This window comes from Pangasianodon hypophthalmus, chromosome 4 (assembly GCF_027358585.1).
Source record: "Pangasianodon hypophthalmus isolate fPanHyp1 chromosome 4, fPanHyp1.pri, whole genome shotgun sequence".
NCBI classification, from domain to species: Eukaryota; Metazoa; Chordata; class Actinopteri; order Siluriformes; family Pangasiidae; genus Pangasianodon; species Pangasianodon hypophthalmus.
In genome coordinates this window covers 4705040-4732736 of record NC_069713.1, presented here as the reverse complement: position 1 = coordinate 4732736, position 27697 = coordinate 4705040, and the positions used below count along the sequence as shown (strand labels likewise).

The 27697-nt window shown below is 38.7% G+C and overlaps 2 protein-coding genes across 2 annotated transcripts in view; both read right to left on the bottom strand.

Moving 5' to 3' along the window:
- Positions 1–1642: 1642 nt before the first annotated feature.
- LOC128318143 (leukocyte immunoglobulin-like receptor subfamily B member 1) lies at positions 1643–12012 on the bottom strand. Its single transcript, XM_053233512.1, has 9 exons — positions 11892–12012; positions 10693–10992; positions 9727–9999; positions 9271–9606; positions 7509–7784; positions 6882–7130; positions 6549–6650; positions 1716–1972; positions 1643–1648 (listed from the first exon to the last, which is right to left on the bottom strand). Exons 1-9 carry the CDS (start codon positions 12010–12012, stop codon positions 1643–1645), a joined length of 1920 nt encoding a protein of 639 aa, XP_053089487.1.
- A 6849-nt stretch (positions 12013–18861) lies between these two features.
- The window catches only part of LOC128318142 (carcinoembryonic antigen-related cell adhesion molecule 5-like), a 33426-nt gene continuing 24590 nt past the window's right edge, over positions 18862–27697 (bottom strand). The window contains exons 11-14 of the mRNA XM_053233511.1: positions 27429–27497; positions 26521–26597; positions 20138–20232; positions 18862–19021 (exon numbers count right to left, since the gene is read on the bottom strand). Coding sequence (XP_053089486.1) covers positions 18862–19021; positions 20138–20232; positions 26521–26597; positions 27429–27497 — 401 coding nt within the window. The remainder of the gene's footprint in view (positions 19022–20137; positions 20233–26520; positions 26598–27428; positions 27498–27697) is intronic.

Below are 27697 nucleotides of genomic sequence, written 5' to 3'. Positions count from 1 at the left end.
TATCACAGTTCAGTCTGCTCATGTACATTGAGAACAGTCTGTACACAGCTGTATTTTGAGTTCTCATTCAAGTTTTAATCTTTTAAAATGTTAATTTTAATATTAATGTTAAAATGTTTAATCCTTTTAAAGTGCTATGGAGATGATATTTAACAGAGTTTTGTTAAAGGTCAAGTGATTTAATAAAATTATAATTTGTCCTTGTGTGATGTGAGAGATGAAAATTAATGTATTCTTTATATTAAATGCTAATGCTCACTTTATTTACATTTTTTTCATTTGCAGGTAGGTACAGTGATTTTTCTCACGTGTCGTCATATCCAGTAATAAACAGTAGTGTTCCTGTTGTCACTATGAACATTGTGTAGGTGCTGAAATGCATGAGTGACTGTGAATCTGAACTGTCTATTAATGGTATATTCCAGATTAAGGTAAGCAGTTAATAACTCGCTACATTTTCCACCCTTAGCTAGCTAGTGTGTTTAAGTTGCATTTGCTAATGAGCACAATAATGATAAACTAGTTATAGCTAGTGTTAGCATCAATCAGGACATGTTCAGGGCTCAGTGAAAATGATCACTTTATAATATTTTAATCTATGAGTGTGACGCAGTGGTTTCATATGCTCCAGAAAACCCCCTCCCCAGGGGAAAAAGGGGAAGGATGATGGCAATACTCGCCGAGATGTTATAGTGCAAGGTGATGATTTATTTACAGTGCTCAAGAGGTGATCCAGTACGGGTGGCAAAAAAAAAAAAAAAAACCCAAAGCTATATACAAAGTTACAAACAAACAAATAAATAAACAAATAAACACTTATATACAATAATTTAAACTCTGACAAATATAGCTCACGGCACCACAGTTGCACGCTCGCTCAAACCAACAACCAACCTACAAACCACCACACACACACTGGTTTGGGGCTCTCTTTTAAACTCTAAGCCCCGCCCCTCTTTGGATTAAACCAACTAGCAAGGAAGGTACTGGGTAAATAGGCACATATTTTACAATAATACACCCATATCGTACATGTAAGATATCATCTACTACATAATATATATCTTTACACTATGAAATAAAACATTATACACCATAATAGCAAATACAGACATAACGTAAACATAAAAACATTGATCATGGCATGGATATTGGTACCAGAAGGGCTGGTTTGAGTGTTTCAGAAACTGCTGATCTCCTGGGAATTTCACACACAACAGTCTCTAGAGTTTACACAGAATGATGAGAAAAACAAAAACCACTGAGTAAGCAGCAGTTCTGTTGATAAGAGGTCAGAGGAAAATGGCCAGATTGGTTCGAGCTGCTATGAAGGATCTAGTAACTCAAATAAGCACTCTTTACAACTGTGGTGAGCAGAAAAGCATCTCAACATGCACAAAATATCGAACCTTATGTGGATGGGTGTGACACTACGGGACCGTAGAAGGCTGCACGCGCACGCACAAACAGGCAGTAATTGCAGGGGTGGGGGCGGGGACACGTGCTCTTTATTATCCTTGAAAGTGAAAGTGAAACTTACGGTGGAGGAAAAGAGTGCGAGAATACAACAGGCCGGCTGAAGCAGCGGAGAAGTCGTGAAGCGACAGAAGCTCGTCTTCCTCTCTTTCGTTTACATCTGCGTCTATATCTAAGAAATACACAGAAACAGAGAATAATAATATAATGATTTATATGATATAATGACTTTCACTTACCTCTCCCCCACTAGAGTGGCCGCGAGCTCCTTTTATAGCTCCTCGTCTTCTCCGGGAGGGTGAAGAGGAGCCGCGCCACTCATTGGCCGCCAGCCGTGCTGAGTTAGGTCGCTCCGCCCCACAGCCACGCGCACTCCGGCTGTCCAACACAAACGCGGTGCTGAAAGGACGCTGACTTTTCAGCAGCACGCCGTCAGTCGCGCGAGGAGCGTTTGATGTTTTACGTGCGCGGGCTGTCGGTCCGCCGTCACAATGGGCTACAACAGCAGAAGACCACATCAGGTTCCACTCCTCTCAGCCAACAACAGCAATCTGAGGCTATCATGGGCACAGACTCACCGACACAGGACAGCTGAAGATTTAAAAAAATCACCTGCTCTTTTTCCAGTCTTCAACTGTCCATGTTGCTGAAGACACACAGAGACATTTTACTCACAGCATCACACAACTTGGTCAATGTCCAAATATTTATGGATCTCGCTGTTTTTTGTTTTTTTTTTCCCCAAAATTGCATCTAAATAAATAATGTGTGGTAAATGTTTTCTTTTTTCTGCTGCTGATTTACAGTGTGCATGCCTAATGGTGAACAGGGAATAAAAAGGGCCTAGATTGCACAATAAGGTTTGAATGTAATATTTTCGTGTTTCTAGTTATAATCCATGTGTGTAATCTGCACAGCAAAGCAAAAGCACATAAAAAGCATACTGTCTGTAATGCCCGCTATAGCACACACTGTCTAAGGAAGGAGTCCAAAAGGGACTCGTGACACTTTGTCAGTAACTGTCAGTATGAAGCTATGTTACTGAATTCATTTTTGTTACTGCTGACATGATAAATGTAAGCGCAGAGGAGCAGGAGCTGAGTTGGGGGGTGGAGCATGTCGAGCTTTAGTTGAGTCCAGAGTGAGTTTTCTCACTGAATATCACTTCAGTTGCCTTCATAACACAAGCTTATGACATCTAACAGCCAGCTGTTCTTTACAAGAGACCTGAGTTTTAAAATCTAATACACAAATGATATGGTAACTGTTACAGGACGGTTCAGTGTGGACCCAACTGCAGAGTGAAAACCCCTGCTTGCTTATAAATAACTGGGCAAGCAGAGTTTATATATTGGTGAAATAAAGGTTAAGGGCAGGGTTTGGGGTGTGATTGGTGCACTCGCTCTAGTCACTTCTTTCCTCTGCTTTCTTTCTTTTCTAATTCGCTTAAATTCTCATTTTCTTTTTCTTTTAGCCTTACCTCAGATAAAGCTCTGACATACAATACCAGTCACTCCTCTACAAAGGTGTGATAAAGGACTTTGTCAAAGGCTGGTCTTAAGTATCCTGCCTGGCAGGTGCAGTTAATCCAGGTTAATCAGCCTGGAGAATTCTGGGTAACTGAGTTCTCCTGAATGGCTGCTCTCACTGAGCTCCACTGCTGCCCTCTGCTGGCTGCTGGAGGTGTAGCGCAGCCTCTTACAGTAACAAAAGAGAATAATTGTTTATTTATACAGTAAAATATGCATGAAACTATTTTCCTGCTACAATTTTCCCTTGGAAGAAGTGTGTGATGTTCCTCACTGCAGACACCTACCAAAAATTCTCCCCAGTTGTGTAGACGGTGTTAGTGCTCATATACAACAATGATTTAGATACAATCTTGATTTACAAACCTCTAATCCAGACTATCTTAATCTCTCTGCCAGGACTGGGAAGAAATGCACTCATGAGGAAATTATCTAGCAGGGTTTAACAGTGAAACCTTGTAGTTCACTTTATAAGCAGCTTTTGATCGTCTGAATCACTGCCACTGCTGTAATGTTAATTTCCTGTGTTGTGTTTTGGACATTTTCAGTGTTATGTTAGTCCTGTACATCAGTGTACCAGTGTGTAGACATGCAGTAAGAGTAATAACATTTCTGTTTGATTCCTCATTTACTCCTGAACTTTACTGCAGTGAGATCCTCTACTTACACTGAATAATACTGCAGGATCGAGTTTCTGCTTTTAAGAGAACACTTTATTAATCCCATGTGGGAATTTCCAGTGTTACAGAGACAAGAGACAATATAAGACAATGAAAAGATAACAATATAGCAACAGAAGGGGGTTTAAAACATAAAAATGCAAGAGAAATGAAGTAGACATTGATTTGTTTATTTTTTATTATTATTATTTTGGCTCAGTAAATGTTTTAGCTCCAGTACATCATTGTATAAAAAATACAAAATTTTAAAAATGCTGATATTGACAAAGACACAAGAGATTTCTCAGTGTATTACTTGTAGTTCATTTACATTTACATTTACATTTATGGCATTTGGCAGACGCCCTTATCCAGAGCGACTTACAATAGTGCTTTGAAGTCTATCAAGTACATTCTGATATTGGCTCGGTAGGTCACAAACTAGGAATACCATCAGTCCAAAACTCTGTTGGGGAGGTTTTTTTTTTTTTTTTTTTTTTTTTTTTTTTTTTTTTTTTTTTTTTTTTTTTTTTTTTTTTGCGAAAGTGCTAATTTAAGTATTTTATGAAGAGGTAAGTCTTTAGCCGTCGTTTGAAGACTGCCAGTGACTCAGCTGTTCGGACATCTAGGGGAAGTTCATTCCACCACCTTGGTGCCAGAACAGAGAAGAGTCTCGATGCAAGCCTTCCTTGTACCCTGAGAGATGGAGGGACCAGTCGAGCAGTGCTAGAGGACCGGAGGGAGCGTGGTGGCGCTCGAGGTGTGATAAGTGCTTTGAGATAAGTGGGTGCTGGTCCGTTTTTGGCTTTGTAGGCGAGCATCAGTGTTTTAAATCTGATGCGGGCAGCTACAGGAAGCCAGTGGAGGGAGCGCAGCAATGGGGTGGTGTGGGAAAATTTAGGATATGATATCATATGATACATTATTGCTACCAGGTGAAATAATTCAGTGAATTGATGATGCATTTATTTAATTGACCAAAATACTTCATCCACAAATCTCCTCACACAACTACAATTAAATTTCACACAGCTGAAAATTCAAACAAAACTAACAACAGTGTCTAACTGAGATTGGAAAGCTACTCCTCGTAATTCAACTAGAGCTAATCTCACACAGAAATAGAAGAAAATACAGCAGTACAAATACAGTAGTTGTAGAACTAATACTGAGAAGACACAAAACACAATATTAGTTCCCCATCGTATTTCAGATAACAGTCAATGAACTTGTTTTTATATTCCATACATACAAAGCTTCACTTACTTTAGCTCCAGTAACACTGGGCTTTTCACCAAACACTCTGACTGTAGTCATCTATACAGAAAATACAACCTACACTGGAAAATATTACACTGCACATTTTCCTTCTGAAATAATGCAATTTAAACCATATACTCTCTCTGTATATTAAGCAAATCTCAGTAGTGCATGTCCTAGCACACAACAAACCTACTAGTCTTTAGTTTCCTCCTAATGATGCTAGTTTCCATCTTGCACTTAATCCTGTTTCATCTCATTCCCTTCCGTTGGAATAAAAAAAAACTATGATGGCATGATTTGTGTTAAAAGAGGTCCAGCAACTGACACAGTAGAGTATCACTCTATATTTTGTGAATTTAAAGCAACCATCTTGCACAGATTACTGTGTTTGCTTAAACCTCGTTACAGTTAGATGAAATGCTTTGAGGTTTTAATGTGCAGGTCTCCATGTTGAGATTAAACTCACTCCAATAGCAGACACATTATTTCCCACATGTCAGATGTTATTTTGCAGAAGCACAGCTCAACCCTCAGACAATGCATCAAAATTTTCTCTTCACCAATATATATTTTTAAAGAATATTTCTTCGTTTTTACTCTGAATTGTATTAGCAGCCTGTAAGGTTTATTAGAAACTACACAAATGGTTACTTTCACCTCATGAGGAGGTTTGCAGGCTTTAGCTAAACAAATCCAGTCAGAACAACGAGGGTGTCTATAAGATGCAGAGCAAATAACAGCATGACATTAAAATGACAAATCAGTATTATTTTAAAACCTCACAAAGCCCTAAAGAATGAGAAATTATGAAATTATTTTTACATTAAAAACACAGTCTTTTTGTTAGATGAACTTTGCTCACTCCTCTATGACTGCATTCTCAATTCTCTCTTCATCAGTGTGAGCTGTTAAAGAAAGTAAAAAGTCACTTGTTTCATTTCAGTGTTTATTCCAGGTGTTTATGGCAGAAAAGCAACCAACCTGCATCTGATCTCATCCTAAACACAGTTTAAAGGGTGTTTGTTTTAATGCTTATGAATGACAGTGAAGTGACAAGTGACAGAGCTTCAGGAAAAGATGTGTTAGAAAATGAACATCATTCATTCAGTCATTTTCAGTAACTGCAAAATGTAGGTCAGAGATTCTTTATCAATTATTAAAACCAACTTATTATCATGTCCTTTTGTGTTATTAAAATGCTACCTCTTCATTGTAAAACCTAAATTATACAGATTATCTAAAGCCTGTTACTATGATGGATAAGTCAGCACATCTACTTATGAAATACATTTCTGCACTATTTTTTAGTATTTTTACTGAATAATGTACATTATTAGTGAAGTTAAAATGTAACTCCACTTGAAGCGTCTGTCACATGTAAATTCACCCTCAGACCTCAGCAGAAACAGATGTTGTGTTTTATATCATATCCTACTTACATTTAAATCTTACTGTAAGTGCATTTTAGAACAAGTGCTTTAACACTCAAGTGTGGATTTTTGCTTTTAAAATGAGAATAGTGAGTCAAATGCTTTCTACTTGTCCTAAGGTGAAAATGTTTTTCTCGCACTAAATAAAGTTATTGTGCTGATTATGTGAAACGTACAGAAAGAGTTCTTACCTCGAGCTCTGTAACATTTGACCAGCAGAATGATGGTCACCAGCAGATACGGAGAGGCCGTCACTACACTACTGATCAGCATGAGCACTGAGAATGGAGCTTCTACATGCAGGATAAAATAATAATTATAATAACTCTTTATTCATGGTGAAGTGTTTGTAAGTTTTAGCTCAACCTGTTGTACAAATAAATTCATTTACACTTGTGTGCACAAATGTAACATAGCGTATTGAACACAGAGTTACATAAATTAAAGACTATAGCTTGCATTATGTAAAGCTACTGAGTTCAAGACACGTTTGTATTTAAATGAATATTTAAATGATTTCTCACGTCTGACTGAGAGCCAGCTTTTCAGTGACTCTCCTCTCTCTGGGTGTTTACAGTGGTAGAAACCTTCATCTGACTTTGAGACAGTTCGGATGATCATCTCTCTTGTAGTCTGTGTCTGGAGAACTGATCCATCTTTATAGAAATCAGCTGGGAGGTTTGAGGAATTTGTGTTGCGATATAAACAGCGTAGAGTCAGAGGATGTCCCTCAGTCACAGGATGGACAGGACTCTCCAGGATCACATCACCATCTAGAACACAGAAAATCACAAACAAGGAAATCCACACACTATGATGTGTGTGTAGACAATATAAATAAAAGTTCTCTAATTTATATGTACATAACTTTAAACTCTCAAAAGCTGTGAAGTCTGCAGATATTGAAATCAAGTATGCAGAAAACTTCCTACACTAGCTTATGAGAAAAAAATTCAACTGAATTATGGATGCACCAGTACAGAGATATATCCAATATTGAATAGAGAAATTACAGGTAATGTACTGAGAAAAAAATGTTGTCGCTGTCTTCCTGAAGGTTTTCCCCATTTACGAACTCAGAGTTCTGAATATTCTGTAATAAATCGTTTCCCTTTTTACTTTAACAATAAACACACTTCATGTAGACTCACCATGCACTGTGATGTTGACAGGATTACTGTTTTCTCCAGATTCAGACTCACACCAGTAAACTCCAGTGTGTAATGTGGAGAGGAAGCTGATTTTACATGTAGATCCTGTAACTGATCCCCACCATGAACAATCTAACACTCCCTCACTGTGTGTGTATCGTCTCACTGTCCATCCAGTAGAGTTACTCTGGTCCTCACAGCTCAGTGAGAGAGAGTCATTAGTAAAGTGTTGAGTTCTGCTCAGATTGATGATCAGAGAGACTGGAGGAGATTCTCCTTAAACACAGAAAAGAGCCATTTAAACAGAGAAGAAATCCATGTAAATAAAAATTAAAGAGTGTGATAGAATGAGGAAGGACACAAGGAAATTGCTGTAAATGTACATTGTTTATTACTGTTTTATTATTTCACAGGTTTACAGTAAATTAGCAGAAAATGCATTGCATAGTGGGATATCTAATGTTTTTGCCAGCAGTAAGACTTGTAAAATTTCTCCTCGTGTCAAGCTTGAGTTTAAAGTGGTTCAGGCTTGAAGTTATAGATCAGAATGTCGTCTGTTCAAATCCCAGCATTGCTAAGCTGCTATGGTTGAGTCCTTGAGCAAGACCTTTAACCCTCATTTCAGTTGTATCCTGAATCAGCCAAATGAGCAAATATACTTGATTATGTTTTATTTTATAACATAAATATATTTAGAAGTATTTTACTTGCAGAATTTACAGTATATTACTAGAAATATACAATAAACATAACAAGAATCATCTGTGAAGGTATTTAGAGTACTTTACAGTAAATATTTTTACAGTGATTTACTGCCATTTGCTATTTGCTAACAGTAAATTACTGTAAATATTACAGTAAATGTTTTACAGTGAGGAACAGGTGCACATAATCAGGGAATCACATCAGCAGGGGAAATTACGCCTCCTCACCATCAGATGTCACTGTCGCCTGAGTATTAGTCTAGCTCTATCACACCACCTCCAGGTCACTTCCTCATTGTAGAGTATATTAGGCCAGCACATGGTCTTATACATGATGTAAAGTCTTGCCAATCCCAGGGTTTGTGCGAGTTCAGAGCTATGTTTAGTTTGTGATTGCCATTGCCCTGTTTAGACTCTTTGCCTTGTCTTTAGATTAGTCTTTTGGATTTGTCCTCTGGTTTCTTGTACGGTGCTTCAGTGTGTTTGACTCTTGCCTGCTTTACACCTCTGTTATCTGCATTGTGTTTACTAACAGTGTAACATGATGACATCATCTGTACCTGCATCTGTTTTTGCTCTAAATAGCCATATCTGTATCTGTATTTGGATTTAAACAAGATGTGGGCATGTTATTGCCTTTTTGGAAAGCTTTCTAAAAGCAAACAAAGAAAAAAAACCCTGAATAGTGCACCTCCTATTTGTATCTGTATCTGTTTAGAACACATTTTCTGTTCACACTGAATAATGTATTTCTACTTGGTTTCATCCGTAATGTTTACCTGCTCTACCTTTCTGGCTTTTAAAATAAAATCCTCCTGCACATAGATCCTCAACCATCTCCTGAGTCCTGTATGTTACCCAGAAAAGTTACCCAATGATAAAGCAGAGACATCACCAAATACAGAGGAACACAAGGAAAATCATGATAATAAGCCTCTACCAGCACTTAGAGCTCTTTAACTGCCTTATATGTATTAATAAATAAATGCTGCATTAATCTGATCTTACATTCACACTTTCGTATTCTACACTTCAACACAAGAGTTAATTTTCCTCACCAGTGATCCATAGTGGCTGTGGATTGCTGTACTGTGTGTGAACGGCTGGTTCTCCTCTCTCTCCTCTGCACATATAAACTCCTGTGTGATGAAGAGCAGCAGGACTGAGAGTGTAGTTGCCTCCAGATCCTCTGCTGCTGTCTGAGAGGAGCTCCACATACATGCTATAGCCACGATTATGTTTTATTTGAGTTAAGCCGTCTCTGTAGGGAACAGCTGTGTACCAGCTGAATGTCCAGTCTGTAGAGGAGTCTGTAACCTCACAGCTTAGAGTCACTGAGTCTCCTTCAGTCAGCCAGCTTTGTGGAGATACACTCAGTACTGCCCGTGGTCTCTCTGTTACACAGGAAATACAAAACGATTCATTTGTAGATTTATTTAATACACAGTAAGAAGCTTTTCATGAATGTCTAATTGCACATTTTCATGTGTCCCCAAAAAACCTCACACACTCACCTGATACAGTCAGTGTAACAGCATCACTGAAGTGTGAGGAGCGTGAGCCTCCTCTCTCTGCTCCTCTACAGGTGTATTTACCTGTGTGGGTCACTTCAACACCACTGATCCTGTACACCTGTTCACTACTGACAGGACTGTGTGAAGCATCTTTATACCAGGTGTACTGCCAGCTAGAGACACTTTCATCCTGTATGTGACATCTCAGAGTGACGGCGTCTCCACTGAACACCTGTTTATCAGGATTTATAGATGCCACTGGTTTAGGTCTTGCTGTAGAAAAATAATAGAGCATCTAAACTGTCATGATGAATTTGTCATCATGGATATATAATGATGATATAGGAATAGTGGATGCAACAGTTTGCTTTTATCACCTAAATCAGCTAATTTACAAATAAACTGTATTTTTTAATAAACTGTTAGATCTATTAAAATTAACTCTAAAATAAAAAAAAAACAAAACACCACAATAGGTGGTGATCATGATGTGATGTTCTGTATTCTGTAATTTCCAAAATAATTTCTCCGCTAGAAACACTTCTACAATTTTACACAGCACTGTTTAACTACAAAAGACCACCTAAGGAGTGAGTAACAGTTACAAATATTAACTATGGATAAAATACTAATAAGGTGTAGGTAGAGGAGTGTAACTATATGTCTAACTTGGATAGTCAAATACTAGTCATATTTATAAATAGAATTTTTCCCGCAAAAAAAACTGTTTTTTTTTCTCCCATGTTGGAAAACTTAAAGTTATAGCTTTACCACTTTATTTTTCTTTGTTAAATAACGTTTTAAACTTGTGCATTGGATCTCACCAGCAACAAATACTTTTAAAACATCTATTTCAAAATTATTTTGAACATTCTGGAATAGCAAGGAATTACAGTAATTAAGCAATATTTTGTCTTACTTATTCTAACAAAACTGTGGTGAAAAGGGGAAAAAATCATGACATACCTTTCGCTGTAATCCTGATAGAATCACTGAGCTCTGTGTAGTAGTAGTTGTAGTTTCTCCTGCGTGGCTGACACTGGTACACTGTTTCTCCTGCATGATCAACTGTCACTTGTGTGTGTGCTTGTTCACTGTTCAGAAGCTGTAAGTGTTGATTAGTTTTGTACCAGAGAAACTCCCATCCAGTCGACTGCTGCAGCTCACAGCTCAGAGTGATGGTGTCTCCAGTGTAGACGGAGCTCTGAGGATTCACTCTCACAGTCGGTTTGGGTTTTGCTGTTGGTATGAAATGATGAAGGTGTCAGAGCTGCTTTTCACTTTGCAACATTAGCAGTAGATTCACTGTGCTTTAACATATGCTTTGTATCTAAAACAAACATTCATATTAACATGTGACACAAGATGTATCAAATAAAAAAATTAATTAGACGTTGCTAATCAGACAGTGGCTGTTAAAATGTCTGCGATGGCCCTGTGCCATCACATCATCATTAAAACAGGGAGGAGTGATTACACATTTTGTACAGATGACAGAAGACAAAGTTATAAAATATTTAAATGACCTAATACAAAGACATTAATAACTATAATAACTATAATATATAATATAATATATTATATATAATATAATATATATATAATATATATATATATAATATATAATAACTATAATCAACAGAACAGAAGTGAATCAGGGATTATTTCCCCAGCGGTGTTAGTGTGAACAGACATCAGTCAAGTGAAGAGAAGATAATGAGGCTCGTATTTAAATGCTGTGAGTGACTTCTACCTCAGGTGATGAGACAGAGACTGATGTGGATTATGCTGAAAATCAAAATCTCTCAAAATTACAGAATTCTCAGATAAAACCTTAGAATTCCAATGCCTCAAATGATCTTCTAATAAATCAGATAATGGCAGAGCCAACACAAGGTGAGATTTACTGCCTTCTTTCTTAATGTTCACTGTGTACTATTAATCAGACTGACTCACCACAATTCTACTGCAAACTTAATATAAAACCCAAATGCTACTGCAAAACACATGGTGATGATTCCTGTGAAAGAAATTGGTGTCTACTAGACAGGGAAGTGTAAGTCAACATTAAACAAACAGGGACTCAATTACTGACGGCTCAAAATCTGAACCCTGAAAATAATGTTATCGTATTAAATAAGAATAAAAAACACCCACAGACTCACCTGATACAGTCAGTGTAGCAGCATCACTGAACTCTGAGCTCTGAAAGTAACTGCTCTGTCCTCTGCAGGTGTAGTCACCACTGTCAGAGTCAGTAACAGACCGGATTATGAACTCCTGCATTGTGCTGTCTGTGAGTCTATTATTATTTTTATACCAGCTGTATGTCCAGTGAGTGCTTCCTCCTCTCTGTATGTCACATCTGAGAGTAACATTCTCTCCAATGAACACATTTGTATCAGGCTTTATGGACACCACAGCTATAGGACTCCCTGTAAAACATTCTGTTGTTAAAAAACCTTACATAAAGTAATTTCCAAGCGTACACTACTGATATAATTTTTTAGAATGAGTAGAAGTGCATTTTTTTTTTGTTACTTGTTGATACTGATATGTGTAACCTACTTACTAGTAAGAAATCAGGGGCATCATAGAACATTTTATTTAGCACTATTTTTGTCAGTTGCTCCCATGTGCTGCTGTCATTAAACTTGTGCTGTTTTATATTTAATATATTAAGGCATTTAAGCAGCATAAAACTATTTAAGCATAAAACTGTTTATTCATATCTAAACTTTTGCTGCTCATCCTTTTCTTATATTATAACACTATTTATCTTAAGTGAAAGTAATTCTTGTAAAAAGGCAAACAGAAAATGAAGAGCCACACAGTGTGGGTGAATTTACCAAGAGCACAAAGTGAATCTACACATGAGATGGTACGAGAACAAAGAATGAAAATAAGTGATTTAATGTTACGTATTTTGTTTAGAGCTATAAAAACTGCATTAGTACACTTGGAACAAATTAACAAACTGTGCACAAACTTCTCAGCCCCAAAATAAATCAAATATGCCCACAATCTAAAGGATAAATTATATATAAATCACCTTGAGCATGGGCCACTGGTATAAGTGAAATCAGCACTAAAAAGGAAACACAAACAGAACATTACGGAAACATGGAAAATATTCAGTCTATTAATGAAAACAGCACATTTTAGGCACAACGAACCTAGAAGATTAAATCTTCTTCAGGAAATCTAAACTAATATCTGTCAGAAATCCAAAACTACAATAACTTGTACAATAAGTCACTATTCTGCTCATTAAGGTGTTTGTTTCAATTTATTTCACTTTACTGCAAAATGTAACCAAATATGCAGCAGATGCTATTATTGAAGGGTGATGAGCTTAACTCTGAGACATAAAACCAACACACTGTCACATTGTAAAGTTCTTATAGAGAGAGAGAGAGAGAGAGAGAGAGAGAGAGGATAGACAGATATAATGGCTCTTTTAGTGCGATTTTCATGCATGACATTTTCTGCAGTGTGGAAAGAGGGGGTAGAGAAGTGTGACCAGACTGATGGAAGCCTGCAGTTTAAAAGTGAAACTAAAATGATTTTGATTCCCTCTACTGGTAACTACAGTACATTTTTACTCCTGACCTTATCCACATTGTAATAGATTTAAGCAGAACTGTTTAAATAGCTCTCATCAACTTTCAGTCTGCTAGTGTACATTGAGAACAGTAACTACACATCTGTTTTGATGAAGTTAAAGCAGTGATTGTTCAATTAATAGCATTATGAAAAGGATTTTTGTTTCCAACACCTTTGGTAGGGGGGTAGAAGAGTAATTGTGTAGTATTAATATACCCAGTAATAGTAATTGTATAGTGTTCCAGTAATAGTATAGTGTTCCTAATAAAGTGGCCAGTGAGGGAATATTCAGAAATCTTATCACTCTGAATAGTCATTTTGTCTCCAACTGGCCCTGCTGTGGAGACTCTGGCTTCAAATGGTGATTTTCAGCTTGGTCATCTTTTGGCTTTAAAAGAGCTCAGTGAGTGTCAGTGGAGTTAAATTTGCCCACCATATCAACAGTTAAGAAGTTAAGTGTTATTTTTGCTTTCACATGTTCACCAACACACCTTCTCTCAGTCTTCACTGCTGAATTTGCATCACTACATTAAAATAGAAAATAAACCACATCCGCAACCTGGTCTCTGTTCTCAGGCCTCTAACACTGTCACTGCTCTGTGTGTGTACCGGACTAATGAGCAGTGTTTGTTTCTGCACAGTTATTGCTCTTATTTTTTAACACAGATAGGTAAAAAAATGTTTAGTGATTATTTAATTGAAAAAATATAAGTTAAAATATAAATATAAATTAAAAATACTGTGCATAAATCATAGTAACAAAAAGGGAAATGTAGGTTATAAGGCATTTTCTCAGTAAGCCTAGTTAATGCTAACATGGTTTTGTAAAAACCTTTCTGTTCACAGGAAACACCACCAGTAGCTCACCACAGCAGCTAAAGACATTTCAGTTAATCACAACCATGACTTCCACTGGTGAAAGTACAAACACCATCCAGTCATTTTCTTTTAGCAGATCAGATGATCATGAGAGGTTGTGAATGAGCAGCAGATGACAGCAGGACACAGAAGATCAGGTACAGATTCCAACAATAAAGACTCGTTTACACTCATTAGATTATTTAAACCCTGTGTTTTAAACTTGCTCTACTTGTACTCTTCCCTGTTGAACTATCATAGTTACTGAGAGTAGTTACACATCACACTAAACCCTTCTCATAACAGATATGGATACACTGATCCACCTGAGCAGTCATGCTGAAGTACACACAATGTCTTAATCACACAATAAGCTCATCACTCAGGACATTCAGACTGCAGATGAACAACTTTATACCCCACCACTCACTCTAATGAAGACACAAAGAGAACATTTACTCACAGAGCATCACAGGGAGTGGACTCAGCTCCATCCTGTCTCTCTAATGACTCACTGACTGACAGTGCAGAGGTGTGTGTTAAAGCCTTACCACTTCCTGTGTTCTCTCACAGAGAGAGAGAGAGAGAGAGAAAGAGAGAGAGAGAGAGAGAATGTACGTATGCCGCTTCTGTATTGTAGCTGATATACATTTTCACATTATCATGTTTATTTCACTATTTATCACATTAAGACTGTTTTAAGACTCAGTGTACTTCGGTGGCCTTCCCAGTTACCAGATGTGAATCCCACAGAGCACCTTTGGGATGTGGTAGAATTGGAAATTCACAGCATGAATTTTCATTAAAAAAAATCTGCAGCAATTAAATGATGCAATCATGTGAGCGTGGACCAGAATCTGAAAGGATTGTTTCCAACACCTTTGGGGGTAGTAATATAATAATAATAGTATAAAATACCTAGTAGCAGTAACAATGTAGTGTTCCATTAATAGTATATTGTTCCTGATAAAGTGGTCAGTGAGGGTATGTTCAGAAATCTTATCACTCTGAATAGTCATTTTGTCTCCAACTGGCCCTGCTGTGGAGACTCTGGCTTCAAATGGTGATTTTCAGCTTGGCCAACTTTTGGCTTTAAAAGAGCTCTATGAGTGTCAGTGGAGTTAAATTTGCCCACCATATCAACAGTTAAAAAGTTAAGTGTTAGTTACTGCTTTCACATGTCCACCTTCACACCTCCTCCCCTTCTTGACTGCTGAAGTTGCACCACAACATTAAAATAGAAAATAAACCACATTCACGACCTGGTCTCTGTTCTCACGGCTCTAACACTGTCACTGCTCTGTGTGTGTACAGGACTAATGAGGAGTGTTTGTTTCTGCACAGTTATTGCTCTTATTTTTGAGGAAAAAAGGTAAATAATGATTAGGGATTATTTAAAATTACAAGGCATTTTCTCAGTAAGTCTAGTTAATACTAACTTGTTTTTTTTTTTAATACTATTCACAGGAAAGACCACCAGAAGCTCATCAAACTTGCTTTACTGTACTCTTCCCTGTTGAACTATCATAGTTACTGAGAGTAGTTACACATCACACTAAACCCTTCTCATAACAGATATGGATACACTGATCCACCTGAGCAGTCATGCTGAAGTACACACAATGTCCTAATCACACAATAAGCTCATCACTCAGGACATTCAGACTGCAGATGAACAACTTTTTACCCCACCACTGACTCTAATGAAGACACAAAAAGAACATTTACTCACAGAGCATCACAGGGAGTGGACTGAGCTCCATCCTGTCTCTCTAATGACTGATTAACTGACTGACAGAGCAGAGGTGTGTGTTAAAGCTTTACCACTTCCTGTGTTCTCTCATGGGGAGGTTTGTGGTATGGGGTGGCACGCTTCTATTTTAGTGGACACAGACATGGCAACTTCCTGTGTTCTTATAGAGATAGAGAAAGAGAGAGAGAGAGAGAGAGAGAATGTACATATATGTCACTTCTACATTTTAGTTGACACAGATGTGGTTGCTCCTGTTCTCTTTTTTCAAATTAAGATTGTTTTATGACTCACACTGTAAAACCTATAATGTTTCACTTTACTAGGATTAAAATCATTTGTATTAAAGAATAACACACTGAGTAACAGGGCTGCAAATAGGCAAACTATCTGTATGTACATTATATTCTCAGTGTCCACTTTATTAGGAACATCTATGCACATACTCATTCATGCAATTATCCAATCAGCCAATCATGTGGCAGCAGCACAATTCATAAACTTATGAGGTAACTTGTATTTCAGAAATCTCCTGAGATTTTCACACACAACAGTCTATATAGATTACACAAACAAAAAGACAGAAAGAAACAGCTTGTTGATGAGAGAGGTCAGAGGAGAATGGCCAGACTGGTTGGAGCTGACAGGAAGGCTGCATTAACTCAACATGTGGTGGCCAGTGATTGAAAAGTGAAACTAAAATGCCTCCCTCTAGTGGTAACTGCAGTATAATTTTAATCCTGACCTTATCCACACTGTAATAGATTTAAACAGAACTGATTAAAATATATCTTATCACAGTTCAGTCTGCTCATGTACATTGAGAACAGTCTGTACACACCCGTATTTTGAATTCTCTCATTCAAGTTTTAATCTTTTAAAATGGCATCTAGCTTGGTAACCAGAAGCTTTTCCCATTATAGAGTTAAAAATGAAGTGTGTTATGGAGATGATATTTAACAGAGTTTAACAAGTGATTTAATTAAATTAAAATTTGTCCTTGTGTGACGTGAGAGATGAAAATTAATGTATTCTTTATATTAAATGCTAATGCTCATTTTATCTACATTTATTTACACTGGGTCCCATTCTTGGGTAACACAACCCCCGGTTCTTGTTGCACATTTGCATATTCACAGTTATTAGTGATTTTGTGTCCAAGGCTCCTCCCCCCTCCTAGAGCCAACCATAAACAGGTAAGTACAAACAGGTATGAGTACATATTTTTTCTCATATATAATCATTAAACTAAATATATCCTTTATATATACATGATAATAGTAGATTTATAATAAACATAATCAGCAGTATGCCTGACAAATTGAATTTTTCCTCGGTATATATGATCACTGCTCACCCCTCAAACCTATGTAAATGGTTTCACTGGTTTCGGGTTGCATTGTGCCAATGTGGCATGAATCTGACATGTCATAGGCAATATGCAACGCAAGCGCTCTGTTTGTCTGGACTCTGTAGGAACGGGCTGGAACACATCTTCTCCTTCAGGGTGTCAAATGCTGTTTCACAGTCCTTGGTCCACACATTCAAATTTGTCATTGCTTTATTGAGTAAGTTTGTCAAGGGTACTGCAATGGAGTCAAAGTTTGGAACCTCCTATACCAGCCCACAAGACCCAAGAATGACTTCACCTCCTTTTTCATCCTGGGGTCTCGGGCTCTGTCAAATTGCCTCCACCTTGTCCACTTGTGGTCACAGCTTGCAGTTACCCAGGTGGTACCCAAGGTAGCTGGTTTCCTGCCGAGGACACTCACACTTTGCCACGTTCAGTGTCAACCCAGCCTCTTGAATCCTATCTAGGGTCTGGGGAAGCTGTTCCAGATGCCCTGACCAGGAGTTACTTTGGATCACCACTTCATTGAGGTTGGTGGCAGACCAACCATCACAGCCTTGGAGGACTCAGACCTTTGGAAAAGGGCACTCCAAAGGGAAGGCCAGTGAACAAGTACAACCTCAGTGGGGTACGAAACATAGTGTATGGCCTGGAAACTTGATCGAGTGGCACCTGCCAGTACCCCATACACAGGTCCAGGATGGTGATGAATCTGGCCTGCCTAATCCTCTCCAGCAGGGCATCTACCCGCTGCATTGGATAGACATCAAACCTTAACTGTGCATGCAGCTTGTGGAAGTTAATGCAGACATGTAACATTCCTTCCTTCTTTGGGACAATGACTAAGGGACTACTCTACTCACTCACTCCCAGCTCTATCATCACCCTGATCTCTTCCCATAAAGTAGCCTCTAGCCTCTCAGGTACCCGGTAAGGTCGCTGTCTTGATGGTGTTGGGTTGGTCAGGTGGATGGTGTTTTGGCTCAGCTCAGTCCACCTAGGCCTCTGAAGGAAAAAATTGGTAGGAAGAAACTGGTCCAGGAAGTGTTGCAGCAGGTCTGTCTTCTTGAGGTCCCTCAGGTAGTCTAGATTCACCGCTGATGGCTGCCTCTGCACTCTCGCCTTTGGTACTGGTCCCTCATCCTCCCCTTCCTCCACCTTCCGTATCAGGAGTGATGTTTCAGTCATCTCACCAGGTGGCTTCTTCCACTCTTTAAGCAGGTTCATGTGGTAAGTCTGTTCTCTTGTCAGGGTGTCTGTTTGTCTTTTCTCTCGTCAGCACTGGCCAGCCATACAGCAGTTTAAATGGTGAGAACCCAGTTGAGGCTTGAAGTACTTCCCTATAGCAAACAACACAATAGGTAGCCATTTGTCCCAGTCACATCCATGTCTGCCACAAACTTCCACAGCATGTTCTTCAGCATCTGGTTAAATCTTTCCACCAGGCCATCAGTCTGTGGATGGTACGGACTTGTCCTGATGGTAGTGTTGCCCAACTGCCGCTGTAGCTGCCCCATAAACCCCAAGGTGAAGTTTGTTCCCTGGCCCATTAAAATTTCCTCTGGGATGACTACCCTGGAGAACAGGTGGATGAGGGCTTGGCTGATCTTGAGTATGGTGATGGCTCACAGTGGGAAGGCTTTGGGGTATAATAATCGCTGACCACAAGGATGTACTGATAGCCCACACTACATCTTTCAAGTGGCCCCAGGATGTCCATGGCAGTGAGCCTGAAAGAAGCACCACTACATCTCTGACACGCAGAGGATATAGTGGTGCTCTGCCCTGCTAACCCACAGCACTTATCTTTTGACAAATACTGCATGTGGTGCAGTATGTCTGTACATCAGTATATGTAGTGGGCCATAGTGAACTAATGCAAGCGTATGTTTTCTGCTGGGCCAGGTGACTGGCCCAGGGAACAATTTATGCTAAATGCAAGACAATAAGATGTCAACAAATGGGAACAATTAAATGGGTGACCTCATTTTTTTTTGCAAATACAACACATCATTCTACACCACATCTTTCACTCTCTGCTTTTTGAAATAATGCCTTCAATGACCTGTCCTCCCTCTGTAGTTTGGCAGTGTTCTCTGGGATTCTCCAGCTACTAGCCTCAAGGCCTTCCACAGAAGTCTCAGAAACTGGGGTACCCAGGTATTTTGCCAACCACTTCTAGGACCCTCGTTGCCTCCCTGCAACAGACTACTATCCAAGTCTGGCAGTGTCTGCATGCCTGCCTTGGTTTGTGCCCGAGTAACAGCAGGACATGACATATTTATAGTGGCAGTGGCAGAAACAGTCAAGAAATGATCCTTGGTGGTTTATAATAGTTCATACTGCACTAGGAAATCTCTTGACTTCCCTACTGAAACATATAGCAAGTACGACTGTTCTTGGTGTAGCAACGCGAGACCACAGGAGGGCTGAACACAAACACTCAGGGACTTAAGTGCAGTGAAAAAGGTGGTATTTATTGAAGAAAGTGTGCGGGGGGGGGGGGGAGCATAAGAGGGTGAAGGTGAGCTCAGCTTGTGCAGTGCAGTTAGGTTCATGACGTCTCGTGGTGGAGCGTGGTGAGCCGGCCGTAGAAGCACTTCCAGGGGACATCAGGGAAAGTGCAGGGAAAGAGTTTGACCTCTTTCAGCCCCAATCCAAGAGCTATCTGACACAGCTCGTACATTACCTCTGTGCGGTGGAGACCGTGGACCTCTGGAATGAGCGTTCATGTACTGCTAAGCCAGCTTCGCCGCCGCCACATACGGCTATTGTATGGGAGCACATGAAGTAACTGCTCAAGGATGATGGCCGATATTCTCCTTTGAGTGCAGCTCAGGTCTCACCCATCATCTATAGAGGTTCCATAGGCGGTGGTAGGTCTCCGTCTGTGATTCCCCAGCAGGAACAGAGGTCGGCCGCAAGTGCTGATGGTAGGTTTCTGGTGAGATGTTAAATTTTTCTAGGAGCACCTCTTTCAGAACAGAGTACACCTCTGCTTGCTCTTCATCTATTGCTGGGTAAGCCCCAGTGCCTGTCCTGTCAGCAAGGGAACATGTCGATAGATCCACCTCTCCTCAGGCCACCTCCAAGTCCTGGCCAGACGCTCGAATGGCGAAGAGAATTTTCAATGAGATTTTTATTTTCTGCTGGAAAGTGGGCATCCTTGGTTAGGACCTCTGCAATGTCTGACTTAGAGCAGAAGCCATCGGTGCGTAGGTGTCGCGTGCTGGTAAGTCATGTCCGCGTGCTCTTGGTGCGGCGGGTGTTGGTCGTTCCTTCCACAGGGGGTCTCTGTAGGCTGGACAGACTGCAGGATGGAATCACGTAGACCGGGAAGCTCTACCAGATATTTCTCCCCCCACAGCTGCTGTGCGTCGAGGAGCTCACACATAATGGCAACCATTCCCCCATCAGGTGTCGCACCTCAATTGACTGACCTGGTCTGCAGTGAACTGGACATGGTTGGCAAGCTTGACAATCCTCAGCCACCTCCTCATCCTCTGTAGTCTCCACCGTGTACCAGGTATCCTCTTCAGCCACTGACTTCACCCGGGAATGTAAACTCCTTCTGCTTTTCTGTTATTTACAGTTATTTACTGTTATATACAGTGCCAAAAAGGTCAAAAATGTCCAAGGGTGAATAAGACAATATACAAATGCACAACAACAAAGAAAATAAATAAACATAAAAAGCTATATATACAGTACTGTGCAAAAGCCTTAGGCACATGCAAAGAAATGCTGTAGAGAAAAGATGCCTTCAAAAATAATGAAACTAAATGTTTCCACATTTAAAAAAAATACTATAAAGAGCAGTAATAAATAAAACAAAGTCAATATCTGGTACAATGATCCTTTGCTTTAAAAAAAAAAGTAGTCTCATGTACAATTTGTGCAGTTTTATAAGGAAATTAGCTGTAATTTTTACCAAGCATTTTGCAGAACCAGCCACAGTTCTCCTGGAGACTTTGACTATCACACTTGCTTCTTATTTTTGCAGCAAAACCCAGCAGCCTTCATCATGTTTTTTTTGTCTGAAAAGTGGTCTCTTATGTAATATGCTGCTTTCTTTAACATTTTTCTGTAACATTTAATTTTGTGATGGAAAACTAGTGTTTGGAAATCTAAAAAGTGTTTGTACTGAATCAGTAATGTAGAAGTCATAAAATAAAAATCTATAACAAAGTTTGTGCTAAAAAAAAAGGTGCCTAAGACTTTTGCAGAGTACTGTAGGTATCCATAATATACACGCAATTTTGCATGGATACTGAGGAGGCAATGTATACTGAGTTACAATTAACCGTAAGCTAAAGGAATACCGGATAGCGGTGGGGAAAATAAAAAGTGGTTGTGGAGCGATAAATATATAATGTAACGCCAGTGCTGCCACGACCAGTGGTGACCGTCTAATCCATCACATACCCGTATGGTAAATGTTTTCTTTTTTTGCTGCTGATTTAGTGTGCATGAGCAAGTTTTCTCACTGAATATCACTTCAGTTACCTTCATAACAGAAACCTATGACATCTAAGAGCCAGTTGTTCTTTACAAGGGACCCAAGTTTTAAAATCTTATACACAAATGATATGGTAACTGTTACAGGACATTTCAGTGTGGACCCAGTTGCAGAGTGAAAACCCCTGCTTGCTTATAAATAAATTATTGGTGAAATAAAGGGTAAGGGCAGGGTTTTGGGTGTGATTGGTGCAATCTCTCTAGTTCCTTCTTTCCTCTGCTTTTTTATGCTTTTCTTTTCAGTTCTTTTTCTAATTCTTTTAAATTCCGATTTTGTTTTTTTATTTATTTTTCCTTTTACCCCTTTAACCTTACTTCAGACAAAGGGCTGTGTCAAAGGCTGGCCTTAAGTATCCTGACTGGCAGGTGCAGGCAAACCAGGTTAATCAGCCTGGAGAATTCTGGGTAACTGAGTTCTCCTGAATGGCTGCTCTCACTGTGCGCCGCTGCTACCCTCTACTGTTGGCAGTATAGCGTGGCCTCTTACAGTAACAAAATGGAATACATATTAGTTGCTTTTAATTGTCTGAATCACTGTCACTGCTTTAATGTTAATTTCCTGTGCTGTGTTTTGGACATTTTCAGTGTTATGTTAGTCCTGTACATCTGTGTATAGACATGCAGTAAGAGTGATAACACTTCTGTTTGACTCTTCATTTACTCCTGAACTTTACTGCACTGAGATCCTCTACTTATACTGAATAATACTGCAGGATCGAGTTTCTGCTTTTAGCATAACACTTTATTATTTGAGAAGACTACCCCGAGTTCAGAAGTAGGAATTTCAAGTTGAGGGGCGTTTTCTATGGCCTTTCCTGGTCAGAGGTTGGAAATTACAAGTTACGATCTATAGCTGAAAGCAGAATTTCTCAAATACCCATTCTTTGAACAGAAACGCATCTCAGAACACACCACCAATTTTGCAGAACCACCAGTTTTTATTTATTTATTTATTTATTTATTAATCTTTGTGTCATGGCACACAGCAAATTTTGGTTATATAGTTGTTTACGGAAACCTCAATATCTTGACTCAGGATGTTCCTAGCTCCATGGAACAAATATTACTATTATACACACTATTGTCTTTTTGGGTCAATTTATAATGGGCAGTGTTTGAGTCTCAGTATTAATTTTTAAGGGGTACCTAGTTAAGTATAGTGTGCATGCAGAACATTTCAAGTTTGAGATTTTTTGTTTGTAATGGGGGCAAAACACAGGGCAAGAATTTTTGAAAATTCCCCTCACTCTCAGGTTGACTATCTCTGGTGGAGGACCAGATATGAATCTGAAATTTTCAAAGAAATAGGTCCTCTATAGTAGCATTCTGGTAAAAGGAAGAGTTTGAGATTCCACAGGTTACAGAACAAGGGTGAGTAATACTGTGTGGAAAAGCCTACTTTATTCATGCATTTTGAGAAATCAGTAGATGTAATATAAGAATAACAACCAATAAAAATGAACAATATTTTACAGTAATTGTGTTTTTGATTGACATACAATAGCATATGCTTGTCAGTGAGGTCTATATTGTCAACAGTGTAGCATCATCTATCACAGGATTCTTCAAATCTGCAGAGTTTAGCTCCAGCCTCAAAACCTTCCTGCCTGTAATTCTAGTAATCCTGAAGACCTTGGTTAGCTTGTTCAGGTATGTTTGATTAGGGTTGGAGCTAAACTCTGCAGGACAGTGGACCTCAAGGGCCAGATTTGAAGAACCGGCCTTATCTATCATGTTGGTTCAGGTGTACAGTTGGTATGGTATGGTCTGTTTATGACACTGTTCATTAATAGAACACCGAACTGAACACTGTAATTCCATACAAACATATTTACCAATAACCTGGTTAAATGTAGACTACCTGTGGAAATCTGCTGTTTTTTGACTACCATCAACATCACTGCTTAACCTGTCTAAAATTAACAACAAACAGAATGGAAAGACATAAAGTACATATGTTTTAAGGAAAGTATTATTTGTTTATACGGCAAAAAAACCCTACATTTCATTCAGGGTTGTACATCTTTATTCATATTTTATCTAAACTGTGCTGAAGTACAGAATGAGTTCTCTAACGTAAGCCTCCTCTTTGTCTTGCACCTCGTGCATACATAAAACACTGTTTAAGCCACAAACAAAATCATTTCAGGTGACATTTTTGAATGTGGTGAGATGACTTACAAAGCATCAGGTCATGTGTAAAGGCATACAAAATGTTTAGAAAAATGTAAATTATAAAGAGAAAATTTTAAAAAACAACATTATTTAAAAGGTGTGTGTGTGTGTGTGTGTGTGTGTGTGTGTGTGTGTGTGGATCAACAGATCAGATGATGGCAGCAATGATCCAGGACAGCATGTTGCAGAACCAAAAATATAAATATTCACCCCAGCCAACTTTACTTTCATGTTAATTCATTCTTTCATCAGTGAAATTTGTACATCAACAAGAATAAGTCACTTTGTGTAAGAAAACAGTGACAGACTTACATACTTCACTCATGTTTCTTCTTCTTTGGTATGTGCAGTACCAGATACCAAGTGTTCGTATCCAACCAAAAAACCAAACAAAAGCACTGAAGTGCAAGTATATGAGTAAAAGAAAAATAAGTATAATGAACCACATGCATATTAAATCATTTGTATAAATTTATGTTTAATGGAATTAGTATATGAGTAACAGAAAAATAAGTATTTTAAAGCATCATGTCTACCTTAAATAATGCTTTAAAAATGGGAGATATCATTTTTATAATTTTATACAGATATTTTTGTACCCTAAAATACATACACTATATGGACAAAAGTATTGGGAAACACCTCTTAATTATTGAATTCAGGTGTTTCATTCAGACCCATTGCCACAGGTGTATAAAATCAAGCACCTAGCCATGCAGTCTGCATTTACAAACAGTCGTTCTGAAGAGCTCAGTGAATTCAAGCGTGGTACTGTGATAGGATCACACCTTTGCAATAAGTCAGTTCGTGAAATTTCATCCTTGCTAGAAATTCCACTGTCAACTGTAAGTGGTATCATTGGAAAGTGGAAACGTGTAGGAACATCAGCAACTCAGCCATGAAGCAGGAGACCACGTAAAGTCACAGAGCGGGGTCACCGAGTGCTGAGTCGCCAGTGCTCTGCTGATTCCATAGCTGAAGATTTCCAAACTTCCACTGGCATTAATATCAGTGCAAAAACTGTGCGGCTGGTGCTTCATGAAAAGGGTTTCCGTGGCCGAGCAGCTGCATGTAAGCTTCACGTCACGAGGTACAATGCCAAGCGTTGGATGGAGTGGTGGAAAGCACGCCACCACTGGACTCTAGAGCAGTGGAAATATGTTCTGTGGAGTGAAGAATCACGCTTCTCTGTTTGTCTTATGGATGAGTCTGGGTTTGGTGGATGCCAGGAGAACATTACCTGCCTGACTGCACTGTGCCAACTGTAAAGTTTGGTGCAGGAGGGATAATGGTATGGGGCTGTTTTTCAGGGTTGGGCTAGGCCCCTTACTTCCAGTGAAGGGAAATGTTAATGCTTCAGCATAACAAGACATTTTGGACAATGCTATGCTTCCAACTTTATGGGAACAGTTTGGGGAAAGCCCTTTTCTATTCCAGCATGACTGTGCCCCAGTGCACAAAGCATGGTCCATAAAGACATGATTGGATGAGTTTGGTGTGGAAGAACTTGACTGGCCTGCACAGAACCCTGACCACAACGCCAATCAACACCTTTAGGATGAACTGGAATAGATTGCGAGCCAGGCCTTCTCGTCCAAAAGCAGTGACTGATCTCACAAATGCTCTACTGGATGAATGGGCAAAAATTCCCACAGAAACACGCAAATCTTGTGGAAAGCCTGCCCAGAAGAGTGGAAGCTGTTAGAGCTGCAAAGGCGGGGACCAACTCTATATTAATGTATTTAGAACGTGATGTCATTAAAGTCCCTGTTGGTGTAAGGGTCAGGTGTCCCAATACTTTTGTCCATATATATATTTTTTTATTTTTCTTTTACTTGTATATGTATCCAGTTAAAAGTGCATTAATAAAATTAATCGTATTACAAATTTCTTTTTAAATGTGTCAAAATGTGCAAATGAGCCACATGTATATAAAATTAATTATATTTCTTCCCTTAATAATAAGTGTACAGAATAAGTAGAAAAGGAAAAACAGTAAAAAGCATTAAAAAATGATAAGTAATGTTTCTTGGGTACAGGAAGGGGATAAGCAGACTTTACTACTCTGAGCATTTTAGGAAAAACTGAAGACAAACACAAATCACAGTTTTCCAGCGATCTGTTTGATAACTGTAGCTTCATCAGTGGACACGGACACACGGCTCACTGCAGAGAGAAAGAAAGAGATTGCAATAAATATCTTTATAAATACATGTCTCCTCATACTGCTATCACTGATGTTACAAACTAATTAACTTTTTGAATCAGTGACCGCAGCAAGAAATCAGTTAGTTATTTGGCATGTCAGTATTTTGCATGTTCATAGCTAACTATGTCATAACTGTCCAAGTAGAATGAGATGATGGAAAGTTATCTAGACAGCTACCAATCTAACATGGATGAACTCTTTCAGATTCTGTGAGGCGGGGTTTTGTGTACATGGATACTGTAACTGCTAGATGCCAAGTTCTACCCAATGCACCTTTAAAACTATTTCTTACTTCATGGTGTTTGGTTTATCTTTTAAGATTTATACTGTAAATGTCATGAGTCTTACCTCCATGTTGTGCTTCACCTCTGAGTAGACAGTATCATCACCCACACTGGCCTTTTCTAGTGGGAATCAAGATATCCTGAATTAATCCCCCGAAAAATTACAACTCATCTAAAGTATTAAATAGAAAATGATCTGGATATTAAATTGTACACAAGTGAAATATATTAGACCACAGCAGTGTTTGATTCTGGATTCTGATTGGTCAGAAGGTGTTGATTAATTTTCTATAACAGCAGCTCTGACAGTAGTGCAGCTGCAAATCACACATTTATATTAATGCCATTGTTTCAATACTTTATCATTTCTATAGTAACAGATTACATAAATAAAGTGACAGATTATGTGAATAAACAGATTAAGGGATGTTGTTTAACAAAAAACATGTAATTTTTAATATGGAGTTTTCTCTAAGAAGTTTAGTTAACATTTATGGAAGGAGTCTCCAGTGTCAGTGCTGTGTAACAGTCAGGAAATTTTCTGACATGGGAAAGTCTTCAGGACAGAGGACTCTAAGCTTTAACACTTTAAGAGAAAAAAGAGAAGCTGATAAAGGAACGACTGTTTATACGTGATGAAACACAAGTGATAAAAGGAACTAACTTTTGCAGAAATCTCAAAACAATAAATGGATGAAAATTATGACATATCATTCTGTAATGAATTAAATAGGGAAGTTGCTGTGGTAAAACAGTTTGGGATGTGCTGTAATAGGAAAATAATCACCTTCAGGGTAGGAACTCTGAAGCAGTAGCTCTGCTTCATCACACCACACTATCACTGATTATTTTCCTATAACAGCACAACAGTGTGTTTTATTATTTACGTAAAACAAGAGTAGGGTGCAGGTGAACTATGACACAAAATAAAATGTCTTCATTTTGCTTTACCTTTTATTCTCTTTTCATTTTTCATTGGTTTTAGTTCAATCTCAGCATAAGTCACATCACTAACACGAGCTTCAGCATCAGCACCCGCAGTAGCAGAGAACAAAACCATCCCAATGATCTTTAGCCTTGTAATACATCAGTCATAACTCATAAACATAAACATAAGTCATTATCAGTCTCCTGCCAAAACCTCACTGAACTCTAGCTGCTTTTTTAAAGTAGATTTTTAAACTCTAGAGTTTATTTTCTTCAGCTTCCTTTATCATTCA